General features: G+C 38.7%; 1 protein-coding gene across 10 annotated transcripts in view; it reads left to right on the top strand.

Moving 5' to 3' along the window:
• The window catches only part of Phf20l1 (PHD finger protein 20 like 1), a 73,392-nt gene extending 51,715 nt beyond the window's left edge, over window positions 1-21,677 (top strand). For all 10 annotated transcript variants that reach the window (XM_063231052.1, XM_063231048.1, XM_063231055.1 and 7 more), the window contains 7 exons: window positions 6,584-6,748; window positions 10,569-10,750; window positions 11,754-11,853; window positions 13,128-13,323; window positions 15,162-15,516; window positions 16,688-16,850; window positions 18,389-21,677. In XM_063231052.1, the coding sequence (XP_063087122.1) occupies window positions 6,584-6,748; window positions 10,569-10,750; window positions 11,754-11,853; window positions 13,128-13,323; window positions 15,162-15,516; window positions 16,688-16,850; window positions 18,389-18,531 (1,304 nt within the window). In that variant the 3' untranslated portion in view covers window positions 18,532-21,677. The remainder of the gene's footprint in view (window positions 1-6,583; window positions 6,749-10,568; window positions 10,751-11,753; window positions 11,854-13,127; window positions 13,324-15,161; window positions 15,517-16,687; window positions 16,851-18,388) is intronic.
• The last annotated feature ends 402 nt before the right edge of the window (window positions 21,678-22,079 follow it).

Below are 22,079 nucleotides of genomic sequence, written 5' to 3'. Positions count from 1 at the left end.
AAGGACACAATAGATAACTCAGAAGTAGCTCTGTGCATATTTACACAGAGCTTATATTGCAGATCAGTGGGTTAAGGATGAAGTTTTTCAACAGACGGTGATAGAACAGTTTACAGAAATTTGATTTCAGTTTTATCAAAGGCTATATGAGGGAAAACTATAAATCTTTAAAAGACAGCTTTGGGCAGCGATCGGCTTTCAACAAAAAAAGTGCTAATCTAAAGGGGAAGGTTGAAAAGGTAGATAGTAAGAACTTTGGTTCATAAAAAAAAATACTTTAAAAGGATTTCCAAAGCAAAACAAATTACTGCAACACTATACCTGACAGAAGGTTAGTATTTAGAATATTTCAAAGTCTTACAAATCAAAAAGAAAAACAAATATAACGTAGTCTAAGAGAAGCAGAAACCTTTGTACAATAAGATGAATTAGAGTGCTCAGTCTTATGAGAGGCTAAATGTAGTGTTTCAAATCTGATGAAATATGTTTCACCTCTGCTATATGGGCAAAAATTACAAAGTGGATAGCATCAGTTGTTGCTAAGGAAATGGAGACAACCTCACAACTCCTCCTCAAAAGTAGCTTGCTTGTACCACATGACCTAAAAAAATCTGAAGAAGCTCATGTGGTATACGAGGAGCAAATCACTGAGTTCTCCTCACAGTGCTAGAAGCAGCCTCAGGCTCCCAGAGGAGTCACCTCTTTCTTCAGTTAGAGGTAAATGAGTGAATTACATCCATAGGAATCTCCTGGATCATGTTATGCTAAGGTCTGTTTAGTGAGGAGAACATGGTATGATCTATGTAGGTAAAGATCAAAACATTGCCATATCAAGCTATAGATAGATATAGACATAGAGTTTTTTAAGAGAAAAAAGATTGAACTGAGATCAAACTGAAAAACAGTGAAACTGAGTTTCAAAACAAGTTAATGGGACAGTTACAGTAGCTGATACGTTGTGAATTGTCTTTCTGGTAGTTATTCAGATTACAGGATATAGATACAATATCTTGTGTGAACAATATGAGCAGAAAACATTCTTTTTAAGGAACCAATAGAAGCCAGCTGTGTAATTATCTTAACTATCTTGTGTATGTATATTTTCCTTTTTCTTCCTTTCCCCTTTTCCATCACAGTTTGTGTTTTCTTTTGAACAGTTTCTTTCAAATTCACAATATCTGTTGTACATAAGCTATATGTGTATGTATGAGAGTCAGCTGTTTGGAGAAAAGCATTAAAAAGAAACAAGAGAATGATCAATAAAAATTCAGGATAGTGTTACCTGTGAAGTGGGGGTGGGAATTTGTTATCAGAATGACATGAAAGAACTTCAAAAATAATAATTTTCTTCTAAATTTCATGTTCAGTACCTAAATATTCTGTGTTACTGATATTCTTTATGTCATACCATTTTTACCATATTCATCAAATATTTCATAAAGCCAATTTGAAGAATAATAAACTGAGTGAGGCAGTGTCATAGTGGATAATTGCAGTTGGGAAATACTTAGATTTCAACTCTCGTTATAGTGCAAAAACAACATTTAATTTCCCACAGACTATGAAGTTCCTGCATTGTGCAACACTAAAGCCCCCAAAGTAAACTTGAACATACAGAACCAAAAGAAGGCTGGCGGTACTTACACTGCACTCAGAGCACAGACCATGTCCAGGCCGCCCTGTCCTGCCCACTCCTTGCTGCTTCCCTGCTGCCTTCTCCCAGCTTTGTCCCCTTTGTGTGCAATTCTTAGAATTCAAATTCCAAATGACTTCAAGTTTAGAAACACAGGAGCCTCATAGACAAAAAACATTAATCATAAGCTCTTATTCCTGACTGCCTTGCTGTGAGTGGTGTGTCCCAGCTTCAGACTGCAGTTAGAATTCCCGATGCACTCTCAGCTAACCAGAGTCTTCTCCAGGACCATGAATCTGGCCAGGGTGTTCTGGTGGAGATCCTGGGTGATCAGTGCAATGCGAATGGCCTGCTGTTTATGCTGTCTCACACTGCATTGGAAACCAAGGCTTATTGCAGTGGTTAAGAACCTTATATATGCTAAATATACAGAACCTTATATATGCTAAATACCCAGAATGTGGGGCAGAAGATAACAGTGAAGGACTGATTAAAAAAGCAGTAAAAAAAGGCCTACACTTGATAGAGTTAGAGAGGCCTTAGAGAGCACAGCAGGTGAAAATTCAAAAGAAAGAAGAATTAACTAGAAATTAAAGACAACTGCAAAGAAAACCTGCAATTCAGAATAGTGATTAGACTTTCACTACAGTATTTTACAAAAAGCCATTTTTAAAATAAAAGTAATGCTTTAATTATGTATACATATATCTTTTCTAATGGAAAATAAAATGAACCTTGCATCTTTGCTTACATTTTAAAATCAGATCTATAAATGAACATTCCAACTTTGTCCAGGGAGCCCTGGTAAACACTGAAGATACATAGAAACAGTCCTGCTTACAAACAACAGGTACTGAGTCAGTATCTCTTCACTCTCCCCACATTAATGGGCACGTGAAGGGTATGAAGGGACCTGCTCAAAGTAACGATGATGCTAAAACTGGTACAGAAGTCACCAGTAAATCCCAACACAGAGACTTTAGCTACCAGCATTTTTGTTGTAAGTTATTACAGTTGAAGAAAATTATTATGGCCATTTGGAAGTGGTAGTTTTCCCCCAGGTGATTACATTAAAAGATGAATCTTTAAACATTTAATATTTAAAAAAAAATTTTTTTGTCTTTTTTTCCTTTTTATTGGTACTGGGGATCGATCTCATGACTGCCTGCTTGCAAAGCAGGCGCTTATGCCGCTGAGCTAAATCCCCAGCCCCAATATTTTAAAAACTTTAAGGGCATCCTAATGTTAAAGAATTCACATTATAATATATGAGGTTCCTAGCATCATTTTAAAATTCTTTCATTCACCACTCAGTGTTATTTTGCATACCATATGGTATTTAATATATATAAAATACTAAGCATTTTATAGGTATTTAATTCATTTAATCTTCATACTATAGTATGAAGTAAGGCCTGATTGTCACACTTTGCAGTTAACTGCAGTACAGTGAGATAGAGTTGTCTAACTTGTACAGCTAATGCATAGTGGAAAACAGGTTCAAACCCACAGTCTGACTTCATTTTTAACCACCGAGCTATGTTGTTAATTTCACCTTCTGTACTTCAAAATTGTTTAGTGGACTGTATTCTTTCATCTCTTTGTCTTTATTGGTATGGAAAGTACTTAATTTTACCTGTTATTTTAAATGAAGTTATAGTTTGTAATTTAGTCTAATGTTCTTTATGGTTACTCTATACACTAGTGAATTAACATGTTTGAATTATCACAGTTAATTTACCCGGTGTGAAAGGGGCATTGTGTTCACCCTGGATGTGTGAAAAGTCTCTGTGTTGGGATTTACTGGTGACTTCTGTACCAGTTTTAGCATCATCGTTACTTTGAGCAGGTCCCTTCATACCCTTCACGTGCCCATTAATGTGGGGAGAGTGAAGAGATACTGAGAAGTGCCACAGCCTGACATGCACATTAGCCCAAGGCCTTGCTCACTGAAGCTGAGGTTCCCTGAGGGGAGCCTATAAGCAAGACAGTGCCCAGTACATACAGTCAAAAGCACATGTAGCTGTCTACCACGGAAGTGTCATTTGCATTGTAAGAGTGGCACAAAGTAAATTTACCTAAAATTTAGAAAAGTCTGAATGATCAAAAAATGGGATTAGTATTTGGTAGGAAATTACTTCAGATCTAAGCCTTGAAACATAGCAGTAAACTTTCTTTGTAATAGCTAGAGGAGATTGTCATAGGGAATGCAGGTACAATGTAGAAGGCTGAGAAATTTTGTTTGCTGACACATAGCAGTTCTCTGTCAGCCATGTTTCTTCTTTAGCACCAGCCTGGAATTTCTTCCATTTTTATAATCAGACACCTTTTATTTTTGCTGGGAGGGAGATACATAATCTGTCAGAGGACAGCTTTGATGGCTTTGTGTAAGATTTCAAATCCTGCTCATCACACTTCAGTTGGGCACCCTTTGGCAGGCCGTTTAAGTCCTCCCTCTGTTTCTTCATTTCTAAAATCTTAGTGATGGGTTCTGCTGCATCTGTGTATCCTTAGGGTTCAGGAAGGTAAGCATGTGAAAGGATCTGTCACTTAATCAATGGTGGTTCCATGCCTGTTTCTAAACTGCATGGTCTTGACAAACTGTACTGTGTCTGTGAAGCCATGAGGGGTGGCACAGTCCAGTGCCATGCACATCCTGCTCTGTGTCCTAATGGTGTGTGTTCCCTTTGGCGGTGTTTCTACTCCCTACCTGCTGGGACCGAGGCCTGGAAATCTGGACTTTAACAAGCTTCGCAGTTTAGGCACATTTTAAATGTCAAAATCCATAGATAGCACCGGTTCCTGGAATCAGGTTGTCTGGTTTAATGTTTTCTTTGCCATTAATAGCTGAGCATCCTTGGATAGTTTACTTAACCTACTGTGCTTTCATTCTTTCCTTTGTAAAACAGTACCAGCCATCAAGTTCCCCTTATGGGATGATTGAAGGAAATAGAATTACCACATAAAAGATGCTTAAAATTGTCTTTCGGACACACAGCCCTCAATCTGTATTGGCTATGCTGTTATTTATGATGGCCACTGCATACGCTTCCTCACAAATTATTACATATCAGTGCTATAAAATAATGCCTGCTTATTATCTGCAAGCTCTTGGGGTCAGAAATCCAAATTCACTGGTCTAAAGTCAGGGTATCTGCAGGCTAAAACTCACCGGCTAAAATCAGGGTATCTACATGACTGCTGTCCTTTCTGAAAGTTCAAGGGGACAGTCCTCATTCTTGCCTTTTGCAACTGCCTCACTTTTTCCCTTTTGTCTTCTCTCACATTCAAGGTTGCATTGTCCAGCTGTGTGTCTCATATTGCTTCATTCTGGCACCAACTCTTCTACCTCCTTCTTTCGCTGTTAAAGACCTTGGGGCAGAGGGAGCCACCCAGGTGATCCAAGGCACTCTCCTCACTTTCAGAGCAGCTGGTTCATTTAATTCCATCTGAAACTTTAATTCTCCTCTGCTCCGTTGCCTAGCTAGTTACCAGTTCCAGGGATTAGGACATAGGCTGTGTTCTGCCTAGTATAACCAGCCCCTTCCAATAGATACTTTTCACAGACTAGTCTCATTACTCCTCTGCTCTTGTAAACTGCTTTTCCACCCTTTCCCCTACCTTCTTACTCATTTCCGCCTCTGATTACATCCTCTACCTGACATCTTTTGCCTCACACTTAGTTGAGGTGATAGACACACAATTGAAAACATAGTCCTCTCCTGTCCATATCTACTTACTTACATACTGTCTCTGCTTAACATCTGTCTCTGTTAAAAGCGTGGCCTTGCTTTCCCCTCCACCCATGGATCTTTAGATGTCTACAGATGGTATATGTAAGTTCTTACCTCTTCAAAAGTGTTGCTGTGAGCCTTCACTATCTTTCTATTTTCCCTATCTCTCATTCACTATCCCATCCATCTCTGACCTACTTTCAAAATCCAGTTGCTCAAGCTGAAGCCTGGAAATCCATCTTCTTTATGCCACATCTGCCCCTCTCCTCCAGTCTAAAGCATTACTACATCCAGTGCTTTCTCGTCTGCATCTCAGCCCTCCTTCACTACCCCCCCCCAAGCCATCCCCAGCGTCTCTTGCCTGGACTGGTTCTGTGGCCTCTGACACATCCCCCTTTTCTACCCGTGCCTTCCTTTGCTGCCTCCTCCATCCCACCGCTAGAGCAATCTGTTAGTGGGCTTAGGCTGTGACACATCCTCCTCTTACAACCTTGAATGGCTTCATGTTACCTTAGGATAAATTGTGCAACCTGATGTAGCCTCTGTCAGTCTGGTCTCGTATCGTACCTCCTTCCCTCACTGTGCTCCAGCCAGTGTTGTGTGAATCAGATATGCCACATACTCTCAGCTGTGAAGGCTCCACTTGTGCTATGGTCACCCTTCTCTGATGCCCCTTTCTCTTAGGACCCCCCCCCACTCCTTCTAAGCTGTTGGGGGTTTTCCCTTTCATGTACCTGTGTAACCTTTCCTAAACTGAGAACAGTTGTAGGACCTATTCATTTCCTTCAAGTTTTTCTGTTTTTTGAAAGAATTATTGATCAGATTATCACTATAATACACAAATTCCAGGAGCATCTCTTACCAAATTACAATAGGCTAATATGACCTGAAATACCTTCCTGAAGATTTGATGGTGATTGTAATCTAGGAAAATGTAGAAGCTGTCAATTTTCTGTTTTGAACTACTGCACAGCAGCCTACTGCTGCCAGGCAGAACCTGGTGAGCCCTGGTCTGTGCACTGTGTGAGGTATTCTGGTTTCCTGGGTATTCACACCAAACCCCTTTTCAGCAGATACAGAATCATCTAATGATCACAAATGAGAGAGAGAAAGTGGCAGGCATGGTTTCTTTATGTGCGCCGAGGCATGCCCTCCTTGTGTTCTTTGCAGTGACCTCTTGATCATTTAATATTTTTCTGTGTGTCTTATGTTGCAGACTACTCGGACTATGAAGACAACTCCTTAGAATTTTTGGAAAGGTGCTGTTCTCCACTGACCCGATCTTCTGCGAGCTCTCTGGCTCCACGGAGCATGTTTACGGAGAAAACCACAGCCTATCAGTACCCACGGGCTATTCTGTCTGTTGATCTTAGTGGAGAAAGTAGGTTTCCCTGTGTAATAGTTAAAACAGAATGAAGTCTTTAGTGTGGAACTGAGAATACTGTACTTTTTGGAATGTCTGCTCACACGGAACACAGGCTTTACAAGAGTGTTACATAAACTAAGGGGGTTAGAAATTCGCGCTGCATTTTATTGGCTTTTAAGGAAACCAGTGTCAGTGTCTACATTGAACTTCTGTAGGTGCTTTTTGCATATATTCTCATAGACTTTACTACCAACTTGGAAAGGGCTGTTGCTACACACATTTCATAGGTAAATAAGCAGAGGCTTACAGTAACTGTATAGGTTGGTTAGTGGTAAATTCAAACCAAAGTGCATCTTTACTCCAAAGGCTGCTTTTTTAGCCATATACTTATCATAGTCTTGAAAATAGACTTTTGAATTTCTAATCATAGGGACACCCGTGACCTAAAATGGGAGACAGTGGCTCAGTCAGTGATTTACATGCACTCCGCAGCTGAGCGGCCTTCTGTGGGCTTAGGCTGCACTGGGTGTGAGGAGCAATGGTGCTGAAGTGTGGTCCCAGTCTCCTCTTACTTCCTTTCTGTTGCTGTGTTCAGCAGGCGGGTCCCCCTGCCCTGGACAGTGCCCACAGTGCCTAGAGAGTAGTTTCAGCAAGGCAGGGGCCAGAGTGAGGAATGAGAGTAAACGTGGGGTCTTCATCTGTAGTAAAGCCCAGAGACCGTGGGGAGTGCTGCTTTCTCTTCTGAGTGCCCTACAATACAATACATTTTGTTTTCACTTGCACTATTTACTACCTGATCTGTTCTAGTCGTAATTACTCCCTGGCTCACTGTGGAGAAGAGCGTTCTCTTCCCTATAATGTGAAATAAACACACAGTACCTGTAAAATTTTAATTTTTAAAGTTTGAGATGGGCCAGACATGGTGTTGCACACCTATCCTAGCATAGGGGAAGCCAAGACAGGAAGATTGCTGTGAGTTTGAGGCCAACCTGAACTACACAGTGAGACCCTGCCTCAAAAAAAGAAAAAAAGAAGGAAAAAAAAGTTGGAGGTAGGGAAAAAGTTTATCCTGCTTCTCTTTGCAGCCTTTTCTAACAAATGCAGGTTCCTTTTTCTCTTGTTTGGGTCAGTGGGTTTTCACTCCAGGTATACATTCTAGTCACTGCTGTGGTGCTTTTAAAGCATACTGGTCGTGGGTCTTATCACAGTGCACAGTAGGTAAGACGCAGGGAAGGTCTTGTCAACCTATAACTTCTGAGTTGGTAGTCACTAAGTCACCATATACCCCAGGCTGCCCCTCACTGATGGTGGTCTGTTTCTAGACAGTGCTGGAAAATAAAGGTTTGTATCTGACAGTGGTGTGGGAAAGGTGGCAAGTATCATAGATGTGCAGTCAGTCCTTTCTCTGCCCTGCCCTTCTGATGATCAAGCACCAGACTAGGAGAAAGAAAACAGATAGACAGAGGTAGAGATCTTCAAATGTGAGGATCACAACCCTGAGACAGATTGTGAAGACAGTGTCTGAGCCCGTATCTAAAATTTCTGATTTCTAGTAAGTTCCTAAATGAGGATGATGTTGCTGGTTTGGAAATAGCACTTTGAGAATAGCGTCATGGGAAACAGCAGTGATGGTTCAAAGGAAACTGTTCTTATGGCATTTGGTTAGAACCATTTACTTGGTTCCCACTCTGTAAAGAAGAGGGACCTCTGTTTGCTTTCCTTAAGCAAATAAACCTGGCAGTCCAGTCGCACAGTCTCCAGAATGCATTCAAGCATGTGTCCAATGCTTGGGAGTTACAGTTATTTAACTGGATTTTCTGATTAATTTGTTAATTGTTCATGCCAGCACTATAAATTTGAAGGCTAACACCAAGCAAGTGTATGTGTATTACACGCTGATTTCTTTTGGTGATGCAGTTTTAAGATCACTATTGTGTCATGATTGCCATTTGGTAACACATGTATGTTATAGCAATATTTGAAACTCTTAATATTCTAGTTTGTCACTTTGCAACGTGAATCTGGTGTTCAGGAAAGTTCAAGGGAGAGCACTAGTTACATATCTCAGCCAGTGGGCTTATGGAAGCATGAAATTTTCTACTTTAGATTCTCAAAAGCTGTCATATTGTTAATATTAGAAAGATACTCAGTATCTAATGGGGTGACACATTGAATATTTTCAGATATTTCTTTGCCCTTATTTCATTTCTATTCATTTTATTTAGGATGTCCTAAGATCCTGAGGAAAAAGAAGCATAATTTTCTATAAAATATTAACTTTAATAAATCAAAAATAAGACATTCAAAAATACTGAGTCATGGAAAACTAAGCAAGAATAGAAGCTGATAAAAGAGATGCTACATCATATGAAATACTTGTTTTTTTAACAAATTTCTGTAGTGCTAGGGATTAAACCTGAAGGCTTCTTCATGTATAAGTACATGCTGGGCTACTGATCCCCACGTAAAAAACATAAATAGCATGATTTTTTTAGTTTGAATCTAGCTGACTTCCATCTGGTCTACATCTGAAAGGAAGATTTTCTCTCTGTCCCCTCCTGCCTTAGCTCTCCACAGACATTCTAAATGGCTACTATATATATCCTATTTCACTCTTGAGTGTTAGGGATGTAACTTCCAATTATATCCTGTATTACTATGTTTGCTGTATTGATTCTGATGTTGTAGAAAGGGAAAATAAACAATAACCAGGCGAAGGAATAAATTACAATGTGACTAGAGCCTAGAGAAGTGAGACAGAAAGGAGTTAGTTACCTTTGTGGTCAAAGTGCCCAGGTCAGTAGCCTCTGTTTCAGATACATGCAGCAGCAGTGTTAATGTCTCCCACCATGTGTCTTATGATCACAGTTTTCCCAAAATTTCTTAAGTTCAGTATTGCAAAACCTTCCTCAGTATCTAGTCATCATTTCTCCTCTGATGATGCAATAAATAAAGGCTCTGTTAATGTTTATCTTGGTTTATTTTTCTCTCAGTAGCCTAAACGATAGAGTTTGCATCAACCCACTCATAAACACAAACCAAAAGCCTGTATTTAAATCAAATCATATGTCACGGCCATCCATATAATCTAGTAACTGGAATATGTTTCTTAATATTTTAAAGATCTTGGTCAAAAGGAAATTTATTTGTACCACTTCCCCCAAATGAATGCAGTACCTATGTATCATAAACATATGCTAATAAAAAACTAGCAAATGAAAGAAGTTGTCAAAAAAAAAAAAAATCTCACAGACTTTAGAGTTAGGCAGTCAGTGCTCCGTTGGTTTTGCCACTGCCTGCCTGTGTTCCTCAGCTGAATTAAAGTGCTCTGTATAGGATCTGGTGAATATCAAGTGCAATGGTAGTCAGTACTACTAAACTACTACTAACAGTAGTAGTAGTAGACAGTAGGCGGCAAGCTCTTTCACCTATCTTTAGTTGTTTATCTCTGTAGGTTAGATAATAAAGCCTGTTCTTTTTTTACAACCAAAATAGAGCTACTTTTTGTGAAAACACTGAATCAAAAGGGTAGTATTTGTGAAAATGCACAAGAATTATACAAATTTAAATTATTAGCCAATGTCTCTGTAAACTTGAAGACAGGACACATTTAGTGTACCATGTTATGTGACGTTAGGAAGGGAGCAATCATAATTACCTAAGCTTCAAAAAGAATGTGTTTCTTTGTTCAAAGACAAATGGTCTATTCATATTTATTTTCTGCCTGTGTGAATGCTTACTGGTTTAGAGCCACTCCTAACTCCTTTCTCTCTGAAACATGAAACAAGAATGGTAAAAAAAAATGTGCTGAATGTACTTTTCATGTATCTTCTAGACTTATCAGATATGGAATTCTTAGATGATTCTTCAACAGAGAGTTTGCTTTTGAGTGGGGATGAATACAATCAAGACTTCGATTCAACTAATTTTGAGGAATCTCAGGATGAAGATGATGCTCTTAATGAAATTGTGCGATGCATTTGTGAAATGGATGAGGAGAACGGCTTTATGATTCAGGTAGTTAGTTAGCCTCTCTGCCCTGCTGTACCAAATTAGTTCAGGTGCTCAGAAGTGCATTAGACTGTGCTCCTTTTCACCTATCACCCAACAGCAGACAGAGTTCCTAATGGATTGTCAAGTTTCCTGTGCTGCCAGGGGTAAAGATTAGGAAAGCTTGTCATCAAATCTTGTCTTGACCATTGTTATAGTCTTTTTTTTTCTTTAGTTTGAGGCCCACAAGCTAAAACTCTCTAGGACTAATAAGTAAGATAGGTGAGTCTATCATTGAAAGATAGTCACACTGGTTCTTCTCCTACTGGTTATTGTCCAAGATGCTTAATAATTAGAAGTGTACAGTAACTCTCTGTTATTCAAAGAAGGAAAGAAATTCTATCAAAATTCATTTTGCAGGAGGAATATCTAAGAAAAGGAAGCCTAACCCATTTTTTGTGATGATATAGAAGATTTAGAGATGTTATGTTATAGCAGTGAAGTGTTATTTCATTTTTTCTGTACATTTTCAGTAGTGTTCTCAATCCACACATTTATACTTTTCCCACATGAGTGGTACATTAAAAGTTAAAATCTCATAGCCTTGCTACAGTCTTTTAAAAAAGGAAATTCTGGTGTGTAGCTAGTTGGGGGCTGAGGCAGGAGATCAGCCTGAGCAATTTAGCAAGGTATCAAAAAAAAAAAAAAGTCTGCACTTTAATAAAATATGTAAAAATTTGTAGGGACATTGATTAAAATCAATTGGAAATAGATGATAAAATTCTGACATTTTATTAAATAATTTGTAAAAACATACATTAATAGTTGCAACAAAAGGAAGTCCTTAAACATATGAGTATTTAAAAGGTAAAATGCATCTCAAGTCATGATTTGCTTTTTGTTATATCAACTGGAAACTGGACCAAGCATGGTAGGAAAGCTCGCCAGCTAATTAGAAGGCAGGTGCCAGTCCTTGCTGTGCACTGCAGGCGTGACCCTCGGCACTATGGTCTCCTCTGTTCTCTGGCAGTGTGAAGAGTGCCTGTGCTGGCAGCACAGCGTGTGCATGGGGCTGCTGGAGGAGAGCATCCCGGAGCAGTACATCTGCTACATCTGCCGAGACCCCCCGGGTGAGTGCCTCCCTGTGCTGACTGCCTCAGGACCACTGTGGGTGTCACCTGCGCTGCAGGTAGCACCATTGCTGTCAGGCTTGACTCAGCTTTCATGTTAGAGTTTCAAATTTTTTTACTGTTATCTTTTCATTTTCATATTAGTTATGAAGACAAACACACTAGCATTAAATGGTAGAGATATGGCTTGTTCCAGGGAAAGAAGCAACCTTTGCCTTTCTCTGTGTGTTAATTTCCAGCTTGGCATATTTATGGTGATTTGAGTGAAGCAGCGTTCTAAGGTTGCATTCCTCCTGCCATCCTCCTAACAGGGTTTTGGTAATGCTGCATATCCGGTTCATTGTAGAGCGGCCCTTTTGTCTTACTAAGGAGGCACCTGGGGCTCAGAAAGCTGCTGTTCCTTGTACTAGGGAGTACAGCAGATGTGGCCAGGGGAGAGGAATCCTGAGCTTTCCAACCCAGTCCATTCTGCTTTCCCCCACACTGGTTTCTTCAAGGAGCATGTTTCTCATACTGACTGTAACTTTAGCCTCAAAAACATAGAATCCTTAGGTATATTCAATTAAAAGGCAAATTAATTGCTTCTATTCCCACAAAAAAAGTCACAGTAGGAAATGGGAATTATTCAGACCTATATGAATGTATATATTTATTAATTCACCAGCATACATTGTGGACTTCATTATTTGTTCATTATTATTCAGTAGCACATGTAGACATCTGCCCTTCATTGCATAGCATTTATTCACCAAACATTATGGAAAGATGATTTAACTGCCTCATAGTACAGTAGATGGCACGGATGCATGGACATCTGATTGTAGTAGGACTAATTTCTATTAACGTTAAGGTCACAGAATGGTACAGGATTCTCTAAGGTCACAGACACAAAAGAGGAGTTACTGTTCACTCAGCCAGAACTCTTTGCTTCATCCAGACCAAAATAACAATGGTTAGTAGGGGGAAAAAAGAATCTCTGTAATTTCTATCCAGCACTGGAGCTCTTTAAGAGAACAGACGACTAATACATGAAAAGCGAAAACAGTGTACTTAGGATTTTCTCCTCAGGTGTCATCTCTTGGTGATTGCATCCTTAACAGTTTTTGAGATTCCTTAGTGGACAGAAACATGAAAAGGCGAGCACGTCAGATCTTCTGAATTCACTCTTGGTTCCAAAGCTTGCTGCTTCCTGAGTGACAGGAGTGGGGTGGTCCTGAAGGGGAGAACTGAGGAAGTGCAGCCCTTTGTGATTTTCATGTCACCTTCTTCTGCAGGTCAGAGGTGGAGTGCAAAATACCGTTATGATAAGGACTGGTTGAATAATGGGAGAATGTGTGGTTTGTCATTTTTAAAAGAAAACTATTCTCATCTCAATGCCAAAAAAATAGTGTCTACACATCACCTGCTCGCTGATGTCTATGGTGTGGCAGAAGTGCTACACGGCCTACAGCTGAAGATCGGGATACTGAAGTAAGTGAAGGTGAAGGAAGGTCACACTGCGGTGTGCGCTGAGTAAAAACCCGACAAAAAGAAGAAACTTAGCAACTATGCCGCAGACTGTCAAGTTATGACCAGCCTAATGTGCACACAACTTGGGTTATGCCCAGAATCTTAGTTTTAACATGATGGTCTTGGATTATGATCCAGATTATGGCTGTTTGTGCTTCCTTTTGGTCTCAGTAACAGATTTCACCCTTAGAGACGTCTGGAAAGAGCATTATAACATCTTTTCCTCTGTGGGGTCATTGAGAAATCCTGGGCCAGTGTCTAAGGACAGTGAGCTCTGCCTATGAACGGGAGACTGAGGCAGAACAAGAAGAGCCTGAGCTTCCTTTGACCACTTGAGATTACAACCAGCCTTCGGGAACCAGTTGAGTTCTTGTCGAGGGTCCAGTTAACTGTAAAATAATACAGATGCTCTTTGAAGGTCTGGAATAGCAATCTAAAAGAAAAAAGAGATGTAAATTAAGACTACTTTATAAAATAAGGAAAGCTAGGTGTGGTGGTGCATGCCTATAATTCCAGCACTTTTGAGAGGCTGAGACAGGAGGAATGCTGCAAGTTTGAGGCCAGCCTGAACTATAAACCAAGAGTCTATTCTGAAAAACAATAATTAAAAGGAAAAAAGGTTACTTTTTTGGATGACAGGCTGCTGCTGACCTACCCTTGAGCTCATGAGAGTGGTTAAAAGTCAGTGCAGCATTAGTATTTCAACCAATTTTAGTCCTAGTTCCTTTGTCTTACATTCTCACCAGGTGCAAAATTAAGTTTAGTTGCTGTGGTGAACCCTCTTTCTTGTCCTTGTGGAGGTGAACCAGATTTTTAGGCAACTGAGTATACTTTTTAATCACCTCAACAGTGACTGAGAAGGGATGAAGAGAGTCAGCAGATTCTGAAATCAACCTCTGCTGTGCATCAAATGTTTTAGGTCCCAATTGTTTTCCCCTAAAGAAACCCTCAGGCTCCAGAGGCATCACTGTGGAATGTTCTTCAAGGTCTTGTGTTCTTTTCTTCCTAAAGCCTGACAAGAATTATTTAAAAGAACAATGCCTCCCCCATATTTTATATAAAAACCGACTGATTTGCTGGTTTTTCACAAGATTTTCATTTGAAACTTGGCCAAAAAGTTGCCCCTGTTTCTCCTTCCATCCCTTTCCCTAGGTCTCCTGCGTCCTTTCCCCCAGTACTGGGAAGAAGCATTGGGTTCAGTGCTGTCTCTCCTCTCTGATGCCTTCTCAGCTGACTGTTTAATTGCACGTCATGGCTTCTATACTTTTTGATGCCTTGTGACTCCAGTCTTTGGCACTTTCATCCTCCCGACTTGTGGAAGCATGATGTTAGTGAAAGATAAAGAAGAGCCTGTCTCTTCCTATACAAGAGTGTGTTATTGCTGTTCCCTGTGAGCAGCCTGAGTTCTCTAGCATGCTGTCAGAGTCCTTCCCTGCTGTACAAGTTGTTGCCATGTCTCAAACTTCGTGCTTATAGTGAGCCATAATTCCTGAACATGTCATGCTGTCTTTCAAACCCAGGCATTTTACTTACTGTATGAATAACAGCATCCTCCCACCAGCCTCCCTAGCAGATGCCTTTCAGAATTACCTGCTCAGCTAGAGCTGACCACATCCTTTTTGGCAATTTGAAATTGAAAGAATTCAACTTTTGGATGAAAACTGAAGTAAATTCACTTAAATACCTTTGCTTTTGTATGAGTTCTGACCTCCTACCCTAGTTCTGGAATTTATTTTGGTCTTCAACTTGTTACTAGATACTATTTTTCTGAACTGTTGTTTCTCCAACTTTCTTTTAAGAAATAAACACCACCCTGACCTTCATCTCTGGGCTTATTCTGGGAAGCGAAAAGACCAAGATCACGTAATAGTTGGAGCAGAAAAAAAAATAAATCAAGACACAGTTAATCTAGAAGAAAAAAGATATGTACATAACCATAAAGAATGTCTTCATTTGCCTGTAAAAATGGAAGGAACTTACATAACAAGTGAGCACAGCTATCAGAAGCCACCAAATTTTAGTCAAGAATGTAGATCTGTCGCAGACCCTGGGAGCTCAGATGATGATATGAGCAGTTTTGAGGAAGAACAAGAATGCCCCATGAGAGAAAAACACCGTTTCCAGTACTCTAAAGATCATGGAATTCCAAACAAGGTACACAGCTGGCTTCTCTCTCTTTACTTCTGTAATGGGACAGGGCAGAGGGAAACTGTATCGAGTAAAGCATACTAAGTTCCCAGGTTTTGTTGATGTTGTCAAGTTTACAAATACCTGGTTACACCAAAGGTGTTTTTATTTCCTCTACGGGAAAACACTATCACTTAATTCATAATTGTTGTAATTGTTATCCCAACATTTCAGTTTTGAAGGTATCTAAGTAGATGCCTTCAGAAACTAGTGAGCCATATTGAAAATGTACGTGAGAACATGGAAATAGGTATAAGCACAATTTGCCTTCCTTTATTATGCATTTTAGATAAGCCATGGCACATTGTCTTTTTTAAGTTTAGCACATTTGTAAATGAATTATAATCTCATTGTACAGAAAACTGAGCCCTTATCACCGTGTGCACAAGGAATGTCTTTAAACTTATCTTTCCTTTGGGATTATCTTTGAGATGCACCTTCATTTTTTATTATCAATTAGCAAGGCCATTTTAAAATCAATTTTTTACAGTTTTGCCTTCCTTAACAAATATTCCCTATAAATAAATACTTAACTGAGTTTGAAAAGATTGTATGTCTTGAAATTTGTGGTAAACTATCCTGTCAAAATAATATCTTTCCTGTGAAATAAATTATTTCTGGCAAATCTAAGTTCAAGTTTTGTGTGCATATGTTAAGTACTTTGTACTCCTGAAAGTTTTAAAAGAGTTTCGTATTTTCCTCATCTCATTGATGCCTGCAGCAGTAAGGTCCAGTGTATAAACTTTGCACTGGTCTTTGACAGTTTTCTTGATTATTTTCCATATTTGCTCTGCCCTCACTCCACTCAGGTCACCATTTGAAATTAATTGGTCCAAATTATGCGGTCATTCTAATTATGGAATAGGAGTAGTGATTTTATTTATGGAGTCCATTTGATTGAAGCCCTCTCCCTGGCTGGCACATGCTAGCCTTTGTGGCAGACAGAGCAGGCACATGTACTCTTAAAGACTGCCAGAAGTAATCTCTGGGGTGCGGGGGTCCCCACTTCCTCAGAATGCGTCCAAGAAGCACATTAGACTGCAGTGATCATTGAGGGAATGAGAGGATGAGGTTTCCCCCTTTTGACTGCATTTTACCACCTGTCTTTGTTCTGTTTTCCGATGGTCTTTTGGAAAAGAATCCGGCTGCTGGGAATAAGATGTTCATTCAGAATGAGAAAAAGGGCACTGAAGATCCTGGAGATGCGCATCTTCAGTGGCAGCTCAACCTCCTCACCCACATTGAAAATGTGCAGAATGAAGTCACCAGCAGGATGGATCTCATAGAAAAAGAAGTTGATGGTAACTTGACAAAGAGCTGAGGAATGAGTTCTGAGTGTGTTCAATGGTACCACAAAGAAGCTGTGTGCAGTGCTTAAACACTAGAGCAAAAGCTGCCAGTGCTTGCCCCACCAACAGGGCTTCTGCGCTCCCCTGACGCTGCATTTAGCACATGGAGGGTCTCAGAGGCTTAGCCCGAATGACTGGGCATTGTCTTAATACGTTTTGATGTTTTTATTGTTTTTGTTTTTGGTAAGATAGATAAATATTTATTAAACACTATCCATTTGCCAGGCTCAATATACAACATGTACCAAATATTCTTTAGTTTCATTGGACTGTATTTTCTTTGGAAGTTAGAACTTTATATGGAGTTTAAACATGTTTGAAATATGAGGAGAAAGGTATTCTGCAGCTTACTTTCATTAGTATTTGTTAAGTGGAGTTAACAAACTCCTATGAGGTTAAGTAGGTAGATCTTAAGTTGGCATGCAGATTTTTGGGTGGTTTTCTATTACATTTTAATATTTTATTATCACACAGGAGCCCTAAGAAATAGACAAGAAAGAATAAATTGGATTACCAGATTTCCTCTCCAATCTTCAGCTTATGCTTTCCAAGTATTTTCTTTGTGACTTCATAGGTTGCATTGTGCTTACTCCGGTTGTTGTTGTTGTTGTTGTTGTTATTGTTGTTTCTTGACTTTGCTGCTGCTATACTGAGTCAGAGCTCTCACTGCCTTTTCTTAACGCTTGGAGAAGGGAAAAATGGACATTCATTTCAGAAGCATGTGCTGTCAGTTTTTGCTATATATATTTTTGAGTATATCTTTGAAGAAAAGAAAATGCAATTTGACACAATTCCATATTTTAGGGTAAATTTCTAAAGGAAAACAAAAAAATGAAGAATGTAATTAATTGCATTCTGCCTAGAATTTGATTACACATTCTTATTTTTTTTTTTGTCTTTTTCCTTTTTATCGGTACCAGGGATCGAACTCACGAATGCCTGCTTGTAAGGCGCTTATGCTGCTGAGCTAAATCCCCAGCCCCCCACATTCGTATTTTTTAAAAAGTATAAAACTTGAGTATGTATAGGTATCCATTGTTTCCTATTCCAGAAGAGAGTAAAGGGAGACATTCTGAATGAATTTGGTGTATGTATGTATGTGTATGCATACATATGTCTATATATAACATACACACACACACACACACACACATATATGTAAATACATGAAGGAAAAAATTGGGCTGGAGATGTAGCTAAATGGTGGAGTATTTGCCTAACAGGCTTGAGGAACTGGGTTCTATCCCCAGCACCATTAAAAATAAAAAGAGAAAAGAAAATCATTTGAAATAACAGAAGTTATGGGGAGGGGACTGGAAATCTTGTTGACCGAGGACTATCTTGAGTTCGTTAGAAATGATTTGAGTCTATTTGCCTTTTAAAAGACAGGGAAGTGCACTCTTGGCTCCATTACCAACCTTCTAATTAGGCCATTTCTGACTGCTTTCCCAGATGCCACTTAAATTTGTGTGTTGTCTTCTCTCTTTTAGTTCTGGAAAGCTGGCTTGATTTCACAGGGGAGTTGGAACCACCAGATCCTCTTGCAAGACTGCCCCAACTTAAACGACATATAAAACAGCTCCTAATTGACATGGGCAAAGTACAGCAAATAGCCACTCTTTGCTCCGTATGACAGTGGTGAACACTTGATGAAAAGAATGTGGCTGTCTTCAGTGGAATCATTTTTATCTCCATGATTGCTGAGTAGATGGTTACAAAGCTTAGTAATGTTTGGTTAGTTGGTGCAATGTCAGTAGGATGCCACCTTGGAAAGGAAAAAAGCAACTTGATCGAGGAAGCTAATACTAAAAAAATGTGTGAGCAAGCTGCAAAAGATAATGTTTTATATGCCAAGGATCAATGAAGTAGAACGTAATCTATACTAAGGGAATCAAATTGCCAGGATGTTTGAATAGTTGCTTACCTAAAGTTCAAAACCTATAGAGAGAAACATGGTGTGTTTATGTAGTTTTTAGTAGAAAGATCCACATTTATGAACCAACATTTGGCCAAAAGCGAAATTGTAAAGGAAATTTAAATTCTGGAAAGCTCTACAAGACTGCTGTGAGAACTGCCTTCCCAGTACCTGGATCCAGTTGGGTGGAAGTTTAGGTTAGTTAAACTTTTATAGGATCATGAGCTTTTTCTTGGTTGACGAATGTCCTTAATTGGAAAACTGATACTAGAAGTCTCACTTTTGGGGATAACAATTGTGGAACTCTTCATTATGAATGTATTTAGAAAACAAACACCAAATATATTGGAATTTATTGCAGGCATTAAAGTCATTAAAAACAAATTGGCTTGCAAAAGGGTCCGATCTGCCAAATGTTGACGATAACTGCTGGAAAGAAGATGTTAAATACTGTGGGATTACTTCCACCCCACATCTTGCATAATGCATCAGTTCAAATGAACCCTGTATCTCACCTGTACTATCTGTATCAGATACATGGTTGAATGGCAGTATTCAGGCTTCGGTTTTCCACTTGGTCCTGGACATGCTTGGTGTTGCCTTCAGGAAAAAAATTACAAATAACCTCAGCTGGGATGAGGAGTGACAAAAGTATCAAAATAATTTGTGGCTGTGGATTTTTGTAACTACTAGTAGTGAAATACTGGAAAAACTTCATTTCTGAAATGAATTTTATTTTTTAAAAATATGTGCACACTCAAAACTTTAGCTTTGACTGCAAACGGACAGATTTCTGAAACCAAAGGCAACTAAGTTGCTGTCTTAGCTCTTGCTGGATTTTGAGCCTAGGTCCTACTGTCTGCCAGTCCTCATGTGAGTTGTATGTGCCCCCAGTGCTCTATCGCAGGTATGCATACGTGTGTGCTTGTTTAAACTCGCCACGTACATATGTACATAATTGACACATATTTATATCAGACATATCTAGTTTTATTACTATAGACTATATGAATTGGTGGTTAACATGAAATGTTACCTTTTAACAGACTGTTTTTAAAAATTAAAAATGTATGTACAGGTTTTGAAATTTTTTTAAAAAGGGGAGAAAAGACTCTTAAGAGGTGGCTTTTTGATGACATATAACACTTGAATATTTTATGCCTCATTCTGTTTATCAGTTCTAGCAGTCTGTATAAATGCATTTTAGAACTGATAGGCAGTGAACTTGAATTTATCTTTGATAAGAATACATGCCACTGTACATTCAGATATTATTTAAATTTGCAAACACACTGTTGTATATGTAAGGTACTGTACGTAAAACTCTTTATTAAAACTATTCCACATATCCTGAAATTTCAGCTTGCCTTTTTGCGGCCTTATATTTTCATGTAAAGATTAAAAGAATGTGCAAAACTGTCAGAAATTTTATTGCCTTTTGAGATTCTCCAAGTTGACAAATGTGCCAAAGATCAGTAGACATAAAATGTAGTTCTCTGTATTTACTTGTGATACATTATCTTTGTTAAAGATCTTACTGATAAAAGCTTTAGCAGAGGTCATATTGTGGGGTAGTTGCTTAAATTTGCATATTAAAGAATAGTGCCTGTTTTCTATGTGTGGGGTAAATTTGCCAATGTCTGTATGCTAAGATTGATGCTATATCTTTCATTTTTATTTAAAAATAATGACTCTAACATTATTTCTGTCATGGTTAAACTCTGGACATTGAATTTATGACTTGTATTTTTTAGAAATGGAGCAAATACTAGGATCTTTAATCTATGAATTGTGGTTTGCCTAGATTCTTACCACATACACAGAAAACCGTTTATGCCCAGTAATACTCGTCTTCTTACTTGCTGGTGAACACAGCTAAATTAATGAACATTTATTCTTATAGTACAGATTGAGCATCCTTAATCCAAAAACCTTAAATACTTCAAAATGGAAAGCTTTTGGAGTACTGAGAGCTAATATAAATGAAAAATTCCATATGTAACTCCAAGTGGCAGATCACAATCAAAATGCAGGTTCACTAAAAATGCTGTATCTGCTAAGCTTCAGGCTATGTCCACAAGGTGTGTATGAAACGTAAATGAATTGCAAGTTAAGATTTGGGCCTTATCCCTAAGATGGGTCATTATCTAAAGCAGATATTCTAGAATTCCTCCAAAAGATCCAAGCTCCAAAACATTTCTGGCCCTAAGCATTTCCAATAAAGGATACTCAACTTGTATCTTAAAATTAGATTACTTTGTTAGCAGCTTGAAAATTGAAATTTCCATTCATAATTATGTGGTTTTACTCTGCTCACATGTATATGAACTGGAAATGTAATCTTTAAGTATCTGTTTATATGCACATGCCCATTTAATATGGAGCCTGTCAATGATTGGTTGAAGCCTTTTGGTAAATGGTGGGCTGAGCCTTTCATCTTTTGAGAAAATGAATTAGTTTTGGCGAAGCAAGTTCACTGTGAGAAGTGTCATGAATTGTTTTTCTTTTAGTCTTTTAAAAAAATCACTATATTTAAATATATAGAATAAATTAGAGTTTCTTGAAAAGATCATATTTTATTCAAAGTAGAATGAGCCTATGTGGGGAGGGAACCCTTTTAGTGTATTACTGATAAATATAATTTGTATTTCCACCTACTTGTTTGTGGTTTTTATTTTCATACTTTTAAGAGAAATGTACATACCTTTTTTCCTTAAAAGAACTTGGTTTTTCTTACGATCTCTGTTAAAAGCACTTTTCCTAACACTCAGTCTTGTTGATTTGCTTCTTCTCAAGTGTTCATATTTCACATGTTCAAAATGAAGTATACTGTTTTCCCTCCAATAAACTGAATCTCCTTGTAATGTCGCTGTCTCTGTTAATACCACTGTCTGAGAGTTCAGGCCTGAAATGCTGAGTTAGGCCTTATCTCCATTTCTCCACCAGCTGTGGTGATTTCTCGTAATGAAAGATGTCCTCTTTTCTGCATCAGTTTCACTGGGAATCCACCATTTTTCATAAACTAATGTCATGAAGGTATGACAGGTGGCCTATCCTTATTTGTCAAAGTTGTCACTGCAAGACTAGGGGACTGATACTTGATGTAGTGCTCTGTGCTAGGCATTATACATGTTAACCACATTATCTAATCATTTAAAGAGATAAAATCATTTTTTTTAAATGAGGATACTGAGATTCAGAAACTTGATCTTGGATAAGATGTAAGGTTTAACATTAAAGCCCTGTGCTACTCAAGTTATCATCCT

The sequence above is a fragment of the Cavia porcellus genome, unplaced genomic scaffold (genome assembly GCF_034190915.1).
Source record: "Cavia porcellus strain 051 isolate PalLab524CR breed Dunkin Hartley unplaced genomic scaffold, mCavPor4.1 scaffold_19, whole genome shotgun sequence".
NCBI lineage: Eukaryota > Metazoa > Chordata > Mammalia > Rodentia > Caviidae > Cavia > Cavia porcellus.
This window is presented reverse-complemented; position numbering and strand designations above follow the sequence as displayed.